The sequence below is a fragment of the Hemitrygon akajei genome, chromosome 28 (assembly GCF_048418815.1).
Source record: "Hemitrygon akajei chromosome 28, sHemAka1.3, whole genome shotgun sequence".
Lineage (NCBI taxonomy): Eukaryota > Metazoa > Chordata > Chondrichthyes > Myliobatiformes > Dasyatidae > Hemitrygon > Hemitrygon akajei.
Window position 1 is genome coordinate 41,474,143 of NC_133151.1, and position 16,584 is coordinate 41,490,726.

At 50.2% G+C, this 16,584-nt stretch overlaps 1 protein-coding gene across 1 annotated transcript in view; it reads left to right on the forward strand.

The window, feature by feature from the left end:
- The first annotated feature begins 14,600 nt into the window (after positions 1 to 14,600).
- The window catches only part of snx15 (sorting nexin 15), a 44,878-nt gene continuing 42,894 nt past the window's right edge, over positions 14,601 to 16,584 (forward strand). The window contains exon 1 of the mRNA XM_073031558.1: positions 14,601 to 14,731. Coding sequence (XP_072887659.1) covers positions 14,633 to 14,731 — 99 coding nt within the window. The 5' untranslated portion in view covers positions 14,601 to 14,632. The remainder of the gene's footprint in view (positions 14,732 to 16,584) is intronic.

The window sequence follows — 16,584 nt, forward strand, 5'->3', positions numbered from 1 at the left end:
CGAACGCTTACTCTCACCTAGTCCCACTGGCCCGCACTCAGCCCATAACCCTCCATTCCTTTCCTGTCCATATACCTATCCAATTTTACTTTAAATGACAATATCGAACCTGCCTCTACCACTTCTTCTGGAAGCTCGTTCCACACAGCTACCACTCTCTGAGTAAAGAAGTTCCTCCTCATGTTACTCCTAAACTTTTGCCCCCTCTCAACTCATGTCCTCTTGTTTGAATCTCCCCTACTCTCAATGGAAAAATCCTATCCACGTCAACTCTATCTGTGTCCCTCATAATTTTAAATATCTCTACCAAGTCCCCCCTCGACCTTCTATGCTCCAAAGAATAAAGACCTAACTTGTTCAACCTCTCCCTGTAACTTAGGTGCTGAAACCCAGGTAACATTCTAGTAAATATTCTCTGTACTCTCTATTTTGTTGACATCTTTGGTATAATTAGGTGACCAGAACTGTACGCAATACTCCAAATTTGGCCTTACCAATGCCTTGTACAATTTTAACATTACATCCCAACTCCTATACTCAATGCTCTGATTTATAAAGGCCAACATACCAAAAGCTTTCTTCACCACCCTATCCACATGAGATTCCACCTTCAGGGAACTATGCACCATTATTCCTAGATCACTCTGTTCTACTGCATTCCTCAATGCCCTACCATTTACCATGTATGTCCTATTTTGATTATTCTTACCAAAATGTAGCACCTCACACTTAGCAGCATTAAACTCCATCTGCCCTCGTTCAGCCCACTCTTCTAACTGGCCTAAATCTCTCTGCAACCTTTGAAAACCTACTTCATTATCCACAACGCCACCTACCTTAGTATCATCTGCATACTTACTAATCCAATTTACCACCCCATCATCCAGATCATTAACGTATATGACAAACAACATTGGACCCAGTACAGATCCCTGAGGCACACCACTAGTCACCGGTCTCCAACCTGACAAACAGTTATCCACCACTACTCTCTGGCATCTCCCATCCAGCCACTGTTGAATCCATTTTACTACTTCAATATTAATACCTAACGATTTTGAACCTTCCTAACTAACCTTCCGTGTGGAACCTTGTCAAAGGCCTTACTGTCAAAGATCACAGACGTGAATTGGCAGTGGGGGAAAAAATAGAAAATAAGTATATCAAAGAGAAATGGGCCATTCAGCCCATTGATTCTGTGCTGTCTGACGCAGTTCCACGTTCTAGCACTGGCTCTATAGCTGCAAAGTCGGGTCTTCAAATAGATGACGACTACTTAGTGAACATGTTGGGCGTTTCCAGCCTGCACCGCCTCCTTGGATTAAAAAGTTGCAACACTCGATAAAACATCCCAGTGAAAGGTGTTTGCTCTTCTCACTCAGTCTGAATTCTGGTTTTCAGACAGACAATCGCTCTCTGCTGCCATCAGGCTCTCTCAATTGCTTGGCACGCGGTCTCTCCTCGTCCTCGAGTCCAGAATCTCGTTGCAGACCTAGTCTTCACAGAGGACTGGGGAGCATGCAGAAGATCCTCTTGCACTCTCTGAGGGGCACAACACAACACAGGTCTTGCCCGGCAGGGGAAGGGAACCAGGGTGCCAGATTTCATCTAGAAATTTCTAGATGTACTGTGGAGAGCAGTCTGACATCACTGTCTGGTGTGGGGAGGGGGAAGCCACTAAACAGCATCAAAATAAGCTGCAGGAAGTTTTGAACTCAGTCGGCTCCATCATGGGCACTAACCTCCACAGCATCGAGGACATCTTCAAAAGGAGATGCCTCTAAAAGGTGCCATCCATCACCCTCTTCTCATTGCTACCATCAGGGAGGAGGTCCAGGGGCCTGAAGACACACACTCAGTGATTCAGGAACAGCTTCTTCCCCTCTGCCATCAGGGAGGAGGTACAGGGGCCTGAAGACACACACTCAACGATTCAGGAACAGCTTCTCCCCCTCTGCCATCAGGGAGGAGGTACAGGAGCCTGAAGACTCACACTCAACGATTCAGGAACAGCTTCTTCCCCTCTGCCATCGGGGAGGAGGGACAGGGGCCTGAAGACACACACTCAACGATTCAGGAACAGCTTCTTCCCCTCTGCCATCAGGGAGGAGGTACAGGAGCCTGAAGACACACACTCAACGATTCAGGAACAGCTTCTTCCGCTCTGCTGTCAGATTTCTGAACGGACATTGAACCCATGAACACCACCTCAATAGTTTCTTTTTCTCTTTTTGCACTATTTATTTCAATTATTATAACTCACAGTTATATATTTCACTGTGGTGCTGCATAGCAACAAATTTCATGACGTATGCCGCTGATATTAAAGCTGCTTCTCTGTTTGTGAGTGAACACTGGATCTTCAATACTGAATGTAGCCTCTGTGAATGTTTATTTGAATATTTCACTTGCTGTTGTACAGTCTCAGCAGGCTGCTGTTCTCTGTCTCTGTGCAGGCCCTGGACCTGGACAGCATTCAGACCCACCACTGGTGCATCCGCGACTGCAGCGCGGTGACGGGGGAGAACCTGCTGGCTGGAATAGACTGGCTACTGGACGACATCTCCTGCCGAATATTCACCGCGGACTGAGCCCTCCGCTGCCCCTCACCCCGAAGGACTGCCCCCTCCGAGCCCCTCGTTACGACGGTGGCGCCCACCCTGTTCCGAGGCCTGGATCGATCGGAACGGACTGCCAAGTGCAGCGACTGCATCGAGTTATCGAAGTGGAGTTGGGAGGGGGAGGGGGGCAGAGAAATAATCAAATCCCACCTGCAAAGCTCCTTAATTTTATGAACCCTCAATGTTAAATCCTTTCCTGACAGGACAGTGACGTGAGCAGTGCTTGGTTCAATGAGGTGTGAACATGGCAAGTGAAGTTTGACCTGCATGAAGGCGTCCTGTAAACAGAAACAGCAGGGAATTCCCTTCTTGTGCATTCACGTCCTCGCCCTCCCAACGGAGCTCTCTTAATTGCTCCCTCGTTCCTCCCCCACCTGTGCCCTCCCTTGCCACCCCAGCCCACGCCCTCCCTCGTCCCTCCCCCGCCTGGGCCTGCCTCAATCTGTGCAGTGTGACTCCCACTCTGCCATGTGCATTTTGTGATTGTTTTTTTTTGTCCGGTGGCTCTCGGAAGGCCCAGGTCCGTCTGTGGTTTAAACCCCACAGGCAACATCAAATGCTTGCTTAAATTATTTTGTAATATAGGATATTAAATTTAAAGGATTAAAGTGGCAGGGTTGGAGTTCTGTGTGGCTTGTTTTTTGTCTTCTCTGAGGATCGAGCACCTTGTGGGATCCTGAGAGTCTGGGTGGGGTCACCCTTGCTGGGGGGTGGTTCCACACAAAGGGGGATCCAACCCAGATGGAGCCGGTAGAAGATGCAGTGAAAGCGGAGGGTGGCTGGAGAGGAGAGGGGTTCTCACTCCGTGACTCCGATCTGTCAAGATGGAGCCGGTAGAAGATGCAGTGAAAGCGGAGGATGGCTGGAGAGGAGAGGGGTTATCACCCGTGACTCCGATCTGTCAAGATGGAGCCGGTAGAAGATGCAGTGAAAGCGGAGGGTGGCTGGAGAGGAGAGGGGTTCTCACTCCGTGACTCCGATCTGTCAAGATGGAGCCGGTAGAAGATGCAGTGAAGGCGGAGGGTGGCTGGAGAGGAGAGGGGTTCTCACTCCGTGACTCCGATCTGTCAAGATGGAGCCGGTAGAAGATGCAGTGAAGGTGGAGGGTGGCTGGAGAGGAGAGGGGTTCTCACTCCGTGACTCCGATCTGTCAAGATGGAGCCGGTAGAAGATGCAGTGAAGGCGGAGGGTGGCTGGAGAGGAGAGGGGTTCTCACTCCGTGACTCCGATCTGTCAAGATGGAGCCGGTAGAAGATGCAGTGAAAGCGGAGGGTGGCTGGAGAGGAGAGGGGTTCTCACTCCGTGACTCCGATCTGTCAAGATGGAGCCGGTAGAAGATGCAGTGAAGGCGGAGGGTGGCTGGAGAGGAGAGGGGTTCTCACTCCGTGACTCCGATCTGTCAAGATGGAGCCGGTAGAAGATGCAGTGAAGGCGGAGGATGGCTGGAGAGGCGAGGGGTTCTCACTCTGTGACTCCGATCTGTCAAGATGGCTGCCTGTGCATCAGCCTCACCAAGTTTATATATTAAAGAATCGTGCATTAAGGGAATGACACTACCTTCTTACTACTGTTTAATGTGGGAGAGTACCAGCTCTAACTCCCCTTGCATTGTAGTGCCCTTGCTAGTCCGGATTTTCCATCATAGCACCCACCTTCCTTCAGTGATTAACTCACCCGTGGGCTCTGGGACTGTTATTTTAACAGGCGGGTTTGACCAGTCGATGAACAACCTGCTCTTCAGACTCGGCGTCTACGAAGGGAAAGGAATTGTCAATGTTCTGGGTTGAAACCCTGTGTCTGGATCTGAAATATTCCCTTCCTCACCAGACCCGCTGAGCTACTCTGCTGTCACTGGACTCGGTCCTCAACCACACTTCGCTCACTTGTGAACAAGGAGAGGCTAGGGAGGTCACTGTTCTGAATTCTGGACAGAGAAATGCCATTTGCATACAGAACTGACGAGTTGGATACCACTGTCGACCAATTGGTAACCTTGGGAATGTTCAAATTTCTTCTTTATGTAATCACCTATCACGCGGCAATGCTGGTATTAATAGCCAATAGAATCTCTGTGTTAAAGGCTAATAATACTTCAGAATTAGTGAAGAAACTGCCCAATAGCAAATGTCACCCGTGAATCCTGTATTTACATCCAAGTGGCTCCAGATTATTGTTGGCTGGGCTGACTGCAGAGCATTTGTCAACTAGTCTTGCCTGGACAATGCCTTAACCCTGGCTGCAATCTCCATACCTTCAGCAGGTAGTGTGTTATTCCACTGCATTCCCCCCCCCCCTCCCTCCTCTTCCCCTTCCCCCTCCATCTCACTCCTCCGTCTCTGCACATTCTGCTGCAGCTGGGCTGGTTAAAAGATATAACCATATAACAATTATAGCACAGAAACAGTCCATCTCGGCCCTTCTAGTCCATGCCGAACGCTTACTCTCACCTAGTCCCACTGGCCCGCACTCAGCCCATAACCCTCCATTCCTTTCCTGTCCATATACCTATCCAATTTTACTTTAAATGACAATATCGAACCTGCCTCTACCACTTCTTCTGGAAGCTCGTTCCACACAGCTGCCACTCTCTGAGTAAAGAAGCCCCTCCTCATGTTACTCCTAAACTTTTGCCCCCTCACTCTCAACTCATGTCCTCTTGTTTGAATCTCCCCTACTCTCAATGGAAAAATCCTATCCACGTCAACTCTATCTGTGTCCCTCATAATTTTAAATATCTCTATCAAGTCCCCCCTCGACCTTCTACGCTCCAAAGAATAAAGACCTAACTTGTTCAACCTCTCCCTGTAACTTAGGTGCTGAAACCCAGGTAACATTCTAGTAAATATTCTCTGTACTCTCTCTCTATTTTGTTGACATCTTTGGTATAATTAGGTGACCAGAACTGTACACAATACTCCAAATTTGGCCTTACCAATGCCTTGTACAATTTTAACATTACATCCCAACTCCTATACTCAATACTCTGATTTATAAAGGCCAGCATACCAAAAGCTTTCTTCACCACCCTATCCACATGAGATTCCACCTTCAGGGAACTATGCACCATTATTCCTAGATCACACTGTTCTACTGCATTCCTCAATGCCCTACCATTTACCATGTATGTCCTATTTTGATTATTCCTACCAAAATGTAGCACCTCACACTTAGCAGCATTAAACTCCATCTGCCATCGTTCAGCCCACTCTTCTAACTGGCCTAAATCTCTCTGCAAGCTTTGAAAACCTACTTCATTATCCACAACGCCACCTACCTTAGTATCATCTGCATACTTACTAATCCAATTTACCACCCCATCATCCAGATCATTAACGTATATGACAAACAACATTGGACCCAGTACAGATCCCTGAGGCACACCACTAGTCACCGGTCTCCAACCTGACAAACAGTTATCCACCACTACTCTCTGGAATCTCCCATCCAGCCACTGTTGAATCCATTTTACTACTTCAATATTAATACCTAACAATTGAACCTTCCTAACTAACCTTCCGTGCGGAACCTTGTCAAAGGCCTTACTGACAAAGATCACAGACGTGAATTGGCAGTGGGGGAAAAAATAGAAAATAAGTATATCAAAGAGAAATGGGCCATTCAGCCCATTGATTCTGTGCTGTCTGACGCAGTTCCACGTTCTAGCACTGGCTCTATAGCTGCAAAGTCGGGTCTTCAAATAGATGACGACTACTTAGTGAACATGTTGGGCGTTTCCAGCCTGCACCGCCTCCTTGGATTAAAAAGTTGCAACACTCGATAAAACATCCCAGTGAAAGGTGTTTGCTCTTCTCACTCAGTCTGAATTCTGGTTTTCAGACAGACAATCGCTCTCTGCTGCCATCAGGCTCTCTCAATTGCTTGGCACGCGGTCTCTCCTCGTCCTCGAGTCCAGAATCTCGTTGCAGACCTAGTCTTCACAGAGGACTGGGGAGCTTGCAGAAGATCCTCTTGCACTCTCTGAGGGGCACAACACAACACAGGTCTTGCCCAGCAGGGGAAGGGAACCAGGGTGCCAGATTTCATCTAAAAATTTCTAGATGTACTGTGGAGAGCATTCTGACATCACTGTCTGGTGTGGGGAGGGGGAAGCCACTAAACAGCATCAAAATAAGCTGCAGGAAGTTTTGAACTCAGTCGGCTCCATCACGGGCACTAACCTCCACAGCATCGAGGACATCTTCAAAAGGAGATGCCTCAAAAAGGCAGCATCCATCATTAAGGACACCCCCATCGCCCAGGACATTCCCTCTTCTCATTGCTACCATCAGGGAGGAGGTACAGAAGTCTGAAGACACACACTCAACGATTCAGGAACAGCTTCTCCCCCTCTGCCATCGGGGAGGAGGGACAGGGGCCTGAAGACACACACTCAATGATTCAGGAACAGCTTCTTCCCCTCTGCCATCAGGGAGGAGGTACAGGAGCCTGAAGACACACACTCAGCGATTCAGGAACAGCTTCTCCCCCTCTGCCATCAGGGAGGAGGTACAGGAGCCTGAAGACACACACTCAACGATTCAGGAACAGCTTCTCCCCCTCTGCCATCAGGGAGGAGGTACAGGAGCCTGAAGACACACACTCAACGATTCAGGAACAGCTTCTCCCCCTCTGCCATCAGGGAGGAGGTACAGGAGCCTGAAGACACACACTCAGCGATTCAGGAACAGCTTCTTCCCCTCTGCCATCAGGGAGGAGGTACAGGAGCCTGAAGACACACACTCAACGATTCAGGAACAGCTTCTTCCCCTCTGCCATCAGGGAGGAGGTACAGGAGCCTGAAGACACACACTCAGCGATTCAGGAACAGCTTCTTCCCCTCTGCCATCAGGGAGGAGGTACAGGAGCCTGAAGACACACACTCAACGATTCAGGAACAGCTTCTTCCCCTCTGCCATCAGGGAGGAGGTACAGGAGCCTGAAGACACACACTCAGCGATTCAGGAACAGCTTCTTCCCCTCTGCCATCAGGGAGGAGGTACAGGAGCCTGAAGACACACACTCAGCAATTCAGGAACAGCTTCTTCCCCTCTGCCATCGGGGAGGAGGTACAAGAGCCTGAAGACACACACTCAACGATTCAGGAACAGCTTCTCCCCCTCTGCCATCGGGGAGGAGGGACAGGGGCCTGAAGACACACACTCAACGATTCAGGAACAGCTTCTTCCCCTCTGCCATCAGGGAGGAGGTACAGGAGCCTGAAGACACACACTCAATGATTCAGGAACAGCTTCTTCCCCTCTGCCATCAGGGAGGAGGTACAGGAGCCTGAAGGCACACACTCAACGATTCAGGAACAGCTTCTCCCCCTCTGCCATCAGGGAGGAGGTACAGGAGCCTGAAGACACACACTCAGCGATTCAGGAACAGCTTCTTCCCCTCTGCCATCAGGGAGGAGGTACAGGAGCCTGAAGACACACACTCAACGATTCAGGAACAGCTTCTCCCCCTCTGCCATCGGGGAGGAGGGACAGGAGCCTGAAGACACACACTCAACGATTCAGGAACAGCTTCTCCCCCTCTGCCATCGGGGAGGAGGGACAGGAGCCTGAAGACACACACTCAATGATTCAGGAACAGCTTCTCCCCCTCTGCCATCAGGGAGGGGGTACAGGAGCCTGAAGACACACACTCAGCAATTCAGGAACAGCTTCTTCCCCTCTGCCATCGGGGAGGAGGTACAGGAGCCTGAAGACACACACTCAGCGATTCAGGAACAGCTTCTCCCCCTCTGCCATCAGGGAGGGGGTACAGGAGCCTGAAGACACACACTCAGCAATTCAGGAACAGCTTCTTCCCCTCTGCCATCGGGGAGGAGGTACAGGAGCCTGAAGACACACACTCAGCGATTCAGGAACAGCTTCTCCCCCTCTGCCATCAGGGAGGAGGTACAGGAGCCTGAAGACACACACTCAACGATTCAGGAACAGCTTCTCCCCCTCTGCCATCAGGGAGGAGGTACAGGAGCCTGAAGACACACACTCAACGATTCAGGAACAGCTTCTCCCCCTCTGCCATCAGATTTCTGAATGGACAATGAACCCACAAACACGAACACAGTACTTTTTTTCTCTTTTTGTTCTATTTATTTAATTTAACTTCTTAAATATGTGCTTACAACAAATTACAGTTTTTAAAAAATTATTATTTATTGCATAGTACTGGTGCCATATAGCAAATTTAGCGATGTCTGCCAGTGATATTGAACCTGGATTTGACGTCAGAAAGTGGAGGGACAGAAGGGTTTTGGTCTGAAACGTAAACAGTGCTCTTTTCCTCCGACGCTGCCTGGCCTGCTGATCCTGTGTGCTGTTTGATGAGATGGATGAAAAGGTGGGTGTCAGGGCCAGTAAAATCAGGCAGGAACAACATCGTAGACACAACAGGACAGAGAGTTTGAAGTGTGTATTTTAGTATTCTGGGTAAGGGTGATGAACTTGGATCACGGATCAGTACATGGAACTGTGATGATGTGGCCATCACAGAGACGTGGTTGAAAGGGGGACAGGAATGGGTGCTTCAAGTCGTAGGGTTTCAAGATTTAATTGTTGTAGAAAAGATGGCGGGAAGAGGTGAGAGGATTGCACTAATAATCAGAATCAGGTTTATTATCACCGGCATGTGTCGTGAAATTTGTTAACTTAGCAGCAGCAGTTCAATGCAATACATAATATAGAAGAGAAAATAATAAGTAAATCAATTACAGTACATGTATATCAAATAGATTAGAAATTGTGCCAAAAACAGAATTAATATATATTAAAAAGTGAGGTAGTGTCCAAGGGTTCAATGTCCATTTAGGAATCGGATGGCAGAGGGGGAGAAGCTGTTCCTGAATCGTTGAGTGTGTGCCTTCAGGCTCCTGTACCTCCTCCCTGATAGCAGAGGGGAAGAAGCTGTTCCTGAATCGTTGAGTGTGTGTCTTCAGGCTCCTGTACCTCCTCCCTGATGGCAGAGGGGGAGAAGCTGTTCCTGAATCGTTGAGTGTGTGTCTTCAGGCTCCTGTACCTCCTCCCTGATGGCAGAGGGGAAGAAGCTGTTCCTGAATCATTGAGTGTGTGTCTTCAGGCTCCTGTACCTCCTCCCTGATGGCAGAGGGGAAGAAGCTGTTCCTGAATCATTGAGTGTGTGTCTTCAGGCTCCTGTACCTCCTCCCTGACGGCAGAGGGGGAGAAGCTGTTCCTGAATCGCTGAGTGTGTGTCTTCAGGCTCCTGTACCTCCTCTTCCTGATGGCAGAGGGGGAGAAGCTGTTCCTGAATCGTTAAGTGTGTGTCTTCAGGCTCCTGTACCTCCTCCCTGATGGCAGAGGGGGAGAAGCTGTTCCTGAATCGCTGAGTGTGTGTCTTCAGGCTCCTGTACCTCCTCCCTGATGGTAGCAGTGAGAAAAGGACATGCCCTGGGTGCTGGAGGTCCTCAATAATGGACGCTATCTTTCTGAGACACCACTCCCTGAAGGTGTCCTGGGTACTTTGTAGGCTCGTACCCAAGACGGAGCCGACTAGATTTACAACCTTCTGCAGCTTCTTTCGGTCCTGTGCAGTAGCCCCTCCGTACCAGACAATGACGTAGCCGGTCAGAATGCAGTAGCCCCTCCGTACCAGACAGTGACGCAGCCTGTCAGAATACAGTAGCCCCTCCGTACCAGACAATGACGCAGCCTGTCAGAATGCAGTAGCCCCTCCGTACCAGACAGTGACGCAGCCTGTCAGAATGCAGTAGCCCCTCCGTACCAGACAGTGACGCAGCCTGTCAGAATGCAGTATCCCCTCCGTACCAGACAGTGACGCAGCCTGTCTGAATGCAGTAGCCCCTCCGTACCAGACAGTGACGCAGCCTGTCAGAATGCAGTAGCCCCTCCGTACCAGACAGTGACGCAGCCTGTCCGAATGCAGTAGCCCCTCCGTACCAGACAGTGATACAGCCTGTCAGAACGCAGTAGCCCCTCCGTACCAGACAGTGACGCAGCCTGTCAGAATGCAGTAGCCCCTCCGTACCAGACAGTGACGCAGCCTGTCAGAATGCAGTATCCCCTCCGTACCAGACAGTGACACAGCCGGTCAGAATGCAGTATCCCCTCCGTACCAGACAGTGACACAGCCTGTCAGAATGCAGTAGCCCCTCCGTACCAGACAGTGATGCAGCCTGTCAGAATGCAGTAGCCCCTCCGGAACAGACAGTGACGCAGCCTGTCAGAATGCAGTAGCCCCTCCGTACCAGACAGTGACGCAGCCTGTCAGAATGCTCTCCACGGTACAACTATAGAAGTTTTTGAGCATATTTGTTGACATGCCAAATCTCTTCAAACTCCTAATAAAGTACAGCCACTGTCTTGCCTTCTTTGTAGCTGCATCGACATGTTGGGACCAGGTTAGATCCTCAGAGATCCTGACACCCAGGGTCTTGCTGCACTCAGAGGGGGCATAATGGAGGGCTTGTCCACTGAATCTGTACGGGTGGAACTGTAAAATAGGAAGGGTGAAATCACTCTGATGGGGTTGTACCACAATCCCCCCCATTAGCCTCGGAACACTGAAGAGCAGCTATGTAGGCCGATCAAGTAAAGGTGTAAAAACAATAGAGTTGTCCTGGGGTTTTCAACTGCTCTAGTAGAAGCTGGGACCTTCTTGGTGCAAGAGGTTTAGATGGGGCAGAATTTGTTAGGTGCATCCAGGAGGGTTTCTTAAATCAATATGTAGATAGTCCAACAAGAGGAGGGGCTGTGCTAGACCTGGTGTTGAGTGACTGATCTTTCGCTGGGTGACCGCAATCCCGTAAGTTTCAAGGTATGGTAAGATACGGAAATGGTAAATATGATGTGATGTATGGCACTCGCGGGAGAGTTTTAAACTGGACCGGGGCACATTTCGGGGAGTATTAGGATGGACTCGGGAGAGTTCAGGAGGAGCAGCTGTTTCTGGGCTGGACCACAAGTGGAGAGTGCACGAAGTACAGGGCAGGTGTGCCCCTGTCCAGATGTCCAGAGAGGCGAAAGAAGAAAACGGAAAAGTACGTAAAGCTTGGGAAGTTGGAATCAAACAGAGTCCTTGAGGATTAGAAAAGAACTAAAGGCGGTTATTAGGAAAGCCGGGAGGGGCCATGAAAAGTCTTCGGCAAGCAGGATCAAAGAGAGTCCCTATAGAGGCATTCTATACATACATACAAATACTTTATTGTCACCTAACAATTGGTACTTGAGCGTACAATCATCACAGCGATATTTGATTCTGCACTTCACGCTCCCTGAAGTACAAATCGAAGTAAATGTAATAAAAATTTAAACTATAAATCATGATTAGAAACTAGAAAAGGGGAAGTACGGTAGTGCAAGTCAGGTCCGGATATTTGGAAGGTACGGCCCAGATCCGGGTCAGGATCTGTTCAGCAGTCTTATCACAGTTGGAAAGAAGCTGTTCCCAAATCTGGCCATACGAATCTTCATGCTCCTGAACCTTCTCCCGGAGGGAAGAGGGACAAAAAGTGTGTTGGCTGGGTGGGTCGTGTCCTTGATTATCCTGGCAGCACTGCTCTGACAGCGTGCGGTGTAAAGTGAGTCCAAGGATGGAAGATTGATTTGTGTGATGTACTGGGCTATGTTCACGATCTTCTGCAGCTTCTTCCAGTCTTGGACAGGACAACTTCCATACCAGGTTGTGATGCACCCTAGGAGAATGCTTTCTACGGTGCACCTATAAATATTAGTGAGGGTTTTAGGGGACAGGCCAAATTTCTTCATCAAGAGCAAGAGACAATGAGGGTGGGATCACCCAAGGATAAGGGGGGGTGGCATTTGCTTGGACGTGGGTGAGATCCTTAGAAAGTACTTCACGTCGGTATTTACTGAGCAGAAGTGCATGGAGGTCAGTGATATGCAAGGGCATTTTGAGGTTAAAGGAGGAGAGCATCAAAGTGGATAATTCCCCCAGGCCCTAATGGGATTTACCCCAGGTTATGGAGAGAGGCAAGAGAAGAGATTGCTGGGGCCTTGTCTCCTCTCTAGCCACAGGTGAAGTCCTGGAGGACTGTCAAATCGCTACTGTTCCATTATACAAGGGAAACGGGGACAATCCTGGAAACTATAGACCGGCGAGTCTCAGGTCGGTGGTAGGGAAGTTTTTTTTGTTTATTTTCATTACTTACCCTATATTCAGATTAAGATTCATAATGTCCAGTCATTTAATTGCATATGGTGTACTGCCTGATATTTTGCGCTGTGGGTTTGTAACTGGGTGTATCCACACCAACGTGATTTCCCAGGCTGTTTACCTAGACAAATGCCGAGCCTGAGGGTTACACAAACGCTTGGAAAACTGTGGCCGTATGACTTTGTGCTGAGCAAGTCTTGGCTTCCTAACTTGATTGAGAGGTGACGGGGTGGGGGGGGGGGGATATAATTCCGGAGATACAGTGAGGACTACGAAGCCACCCCAGCCAGTGATTTCCCCCAATTTAATCCTAATGGGACAATTTACAATGACTAATTAACCTACCGACTGTTACATCTTCGGACTGTGGGAGGAGACCCATGCAGTCACGTGGAGGACGTACAAACTCCTCATGGGCAGCAGAGGGAATTGAACCTGAGTCATCGGTACCGTAAAGCGTTGTGCTAACCGCTGTCCCAGTATTGAAGGTAGAGCTGTCGATGTCCTCTGTTTAAGGGCAGCTCATCCAGAAGATTAAGCTGCAAGGCATTGGCTGTTTGGGTTCGGGTCTGGCCTGTCCATAGAGTGTGGTGGTTGAGGGTACTTATTCCAGCTGGAGGTCTGTAATTAGTGGGACCTCTGCTGTTTGTGGTGTATACAAATGACCTGCAGATGAAAGTGTGAATGGGTAGGTTAATAGGTTTGGAGATGATACAAAGATTAGTGGGATACAGATTAATTTGAGATATGGATGGAGATGGAGTCTAACCCTGCTACAAGTGGTGTTGCACCTTGGTATGTCAAATGAGAGCTTTCACTAGGTACATTTACTGTCAGACAAATGTATACAATATACATCCTGAAATTGCTGAGCAAAGGCTCCAATTTCATAGCCCCTGAGAGTGGCTACGCAGTTTGATAGGGTGGTGATGCAGGCACGTGGAATTGGTCAAGGCACAAGAGTTCAAAAGTCAGGGTGTTTCAGTTTCATAAGACTCTGGTTAGGCCCCATGGCGTACATTTCTGGTCGCCCCACTACAGGAAGGATGTCGAGGCTTTGGAGAGGGGGCAGGAGAGTTTCACCAGGATGCTGCCTGGTTTAGAGGGCATATGCTGGATAAACTCGGGCTGTTTTCTCTGGAGTGCCGGAGACTGAGGGGAGATCTGATAGAGGTTTATAAGATGATGAGAGGCGTGGACAGAGAGTTTCTGTTTCCCAGGGTTGAAATGTCTCATACCAGAGGGCACTTTGAAGGTGTGAGGGATAAGCGTTTTTACTCCTGGACTACACTGCCTGGTATGCCGGTAGAGGCAGATACTTTTAAGAGACATCTTAGACAGGCACATGAAGAATATAAGAAAGTGGGCATTGTCCAGGCAGATAGGATTAGGTTAGCTGGCCATTTGTTGACCAACTCACCTCGTTCAGCTAACACGAAGGGCATGCGCACTGGGTGGAATAGGCGGGGCCGCGGTGAGGGTCCGCGCCTGCGCATTGGACGGAATGGGCGGGACCTAGCGAATCAGTGCGCTGGGTGGAATAGGCGGAGCTGGGGTGAGTGACAGCGCCTGCGCATTGGACGGAATGAGCGGGACCTAGCGAACCAGCGCTCTGGGTGGAATAGGCGGAGCTGGGGTGAGTGACAGCGCCTGCGCCCTGGGTGGAATGGGCGGGGCCGGGGAGCGGGTCCGCGCCTGCGCCTTGGGTGGAATGGGCGGGGCCGAAGAGCGGATCTGCGCCTGCGCATTGGGCGGAATGGGCGGGGCCGGGGTGAGTGACAGCGCCTGCGCCCTGGGTGGAATGGGCGGGGCCGGGGAGCGGTCCGCGCCTGCGCGCTGGGCAGAGAGCCATGGCCTGGCACCGGGGCCGGGGCGAGCGCTGCGAGTACCGGGTATCGGAGCCGCGGCAGCACCCGCACGGCTTCACCGAGTACCGGGTGACGGCGCGGGTAAGCGTGGCCCCCGACCCTCCGCTCCTCTTCATCTACCCCTTACGTACCTCACCTGACCCTCCACCCACTCGCAGCCTCAACCCTCCATCCTCACCTCGACCCTGCCACCCTCACCTTTGACATCTGACCCTTGTCACTCCGCCCTTAACCCTCCATCCTCACCTCGACCCTGATCCTGGCCCTGCCACCCTCACCTTTGACATCTGACCCTTGTCACTCCGCCCTCACCCATCCAAGCCCCCATTCGCACCCTTGATCCCTCACTCCCAGCCCTGGCCATTGTAGTTCCGAGGGGAGAGGCGCTGGTGGTGGGAGGGGGTATCTACAACAAGAGGGCATGTGTACAAGCTGGGTGGTTCAGCGAGGGAGATTTCACCGGGGTGGGTGGAGGCTGGATCTGCCTGAGAAGGTGGTGGAGACGCATCTGGTTGAAGATTCGAATGACCCAGGCTGGGCTGAGTGCTGGTAGATGGGATTAGCATCGATTGGCTCTAGTGGCATGGATGTACCGGACAGAAAGGGCCTGTTTCTGCACTGTATGGCTACCTGTGGGAGATAACCTCCCTCCCTGCCCCTCTACCCTGGTGGTTATCTGTGGGAGATTGCCTCCCTCCCTGCCCCTCTACCCCGGTTCATAACTGTGGGAGATTGCCTCCCTCCCTGCCCCTCTACCCTGGTCGATAACTGTGGGAGATTGCCTCCCTCCCTGCCCCTCTACCCCAGTTCATAACTGTGGGAGAGTGTCCCATTTCCGCTCTCCCTCCCTGCTCCCTTCACTCCGGCTCCTAGCCCCTTTCATCCCCTGCCCTTCCTTCTTCAAAGTTGAATGTAAATTTGTTATCAAAGTGCATATATGTCACCATATACAACCCTGAGATTCATTTTCTTGTGGGCACACTCTGTAAATCTATTATAGATGGATAGATTGTGGGATAACTTCACTCGCCTCATTGTTGTAATGTTTCCACAACTGATGGACTCACTTACATCTCGTGTTCTTGATGTTTATTTATTATTGTTGGTATTTCTTTCTTTTCATGGTTGTACACTTTGTTGTCTTCTGCACACTGGTTGAATGCCCAAGTCGGTGCGATCTTTCGTTCCCAGAATCATTACTGTGAAACTCTGCAGGTCGCCGACAACGTCCCTGATTTGTAATTCCCAGTGTCTCGAGTCTGAACCTTGCTGGATGCTGGGGTTGGGTTACCGAACTGTTCTGTTCAGAGGGCTGGGTCTCGAGGTTAGTGTGGTCCAGGAGCAGGATCTCTTTATAAGGAGGCCGTTGTTTTTTTTTGTAGCGTTAGGTCCCTGTTAAGGATCAGCAGTGTGGCATGGGACTGGAATGACGTCACTGTGAGCGGTCACCGGTTCTCTTGGCTTAGTTCAGCACGGGAGCAGACCCTTCGGCCCGCAAGGTCTGTGCTGGCCCTCTGTGCGCAGGTGGTCTGTATCTCTATTGGGGCAGCAGGCTGAGGGTAGCAGACACCAACAGAATCAACAAACTCATTCGTAAGGCCAGTGATGTTGTGGGGGTGGAACTGGACTCTCTGACGGTGGTGTCTGAAAAGTGGATGCTGTCCAAGTTGCATGCCATCTTGGACAATGTCTCCCATCCACTCCATAATGTACTGGTTAGGCACAGGAGTACATTCAGCCAGAGACTCATTCCACCTAGATGTAACACTGAGCGTCATAGGAAGTCATTCCTGCCTGTGGCCATCAAACTTTACAACTCGTCCCTCGGAGTGTCAGACACTCTGAGCCAATAGGCTGGTCCTGGACTTATTTCCACTTGGCATAATTTACTTATTATTATTGAATTATTTATGGTTTATATTGCTATATTTCTA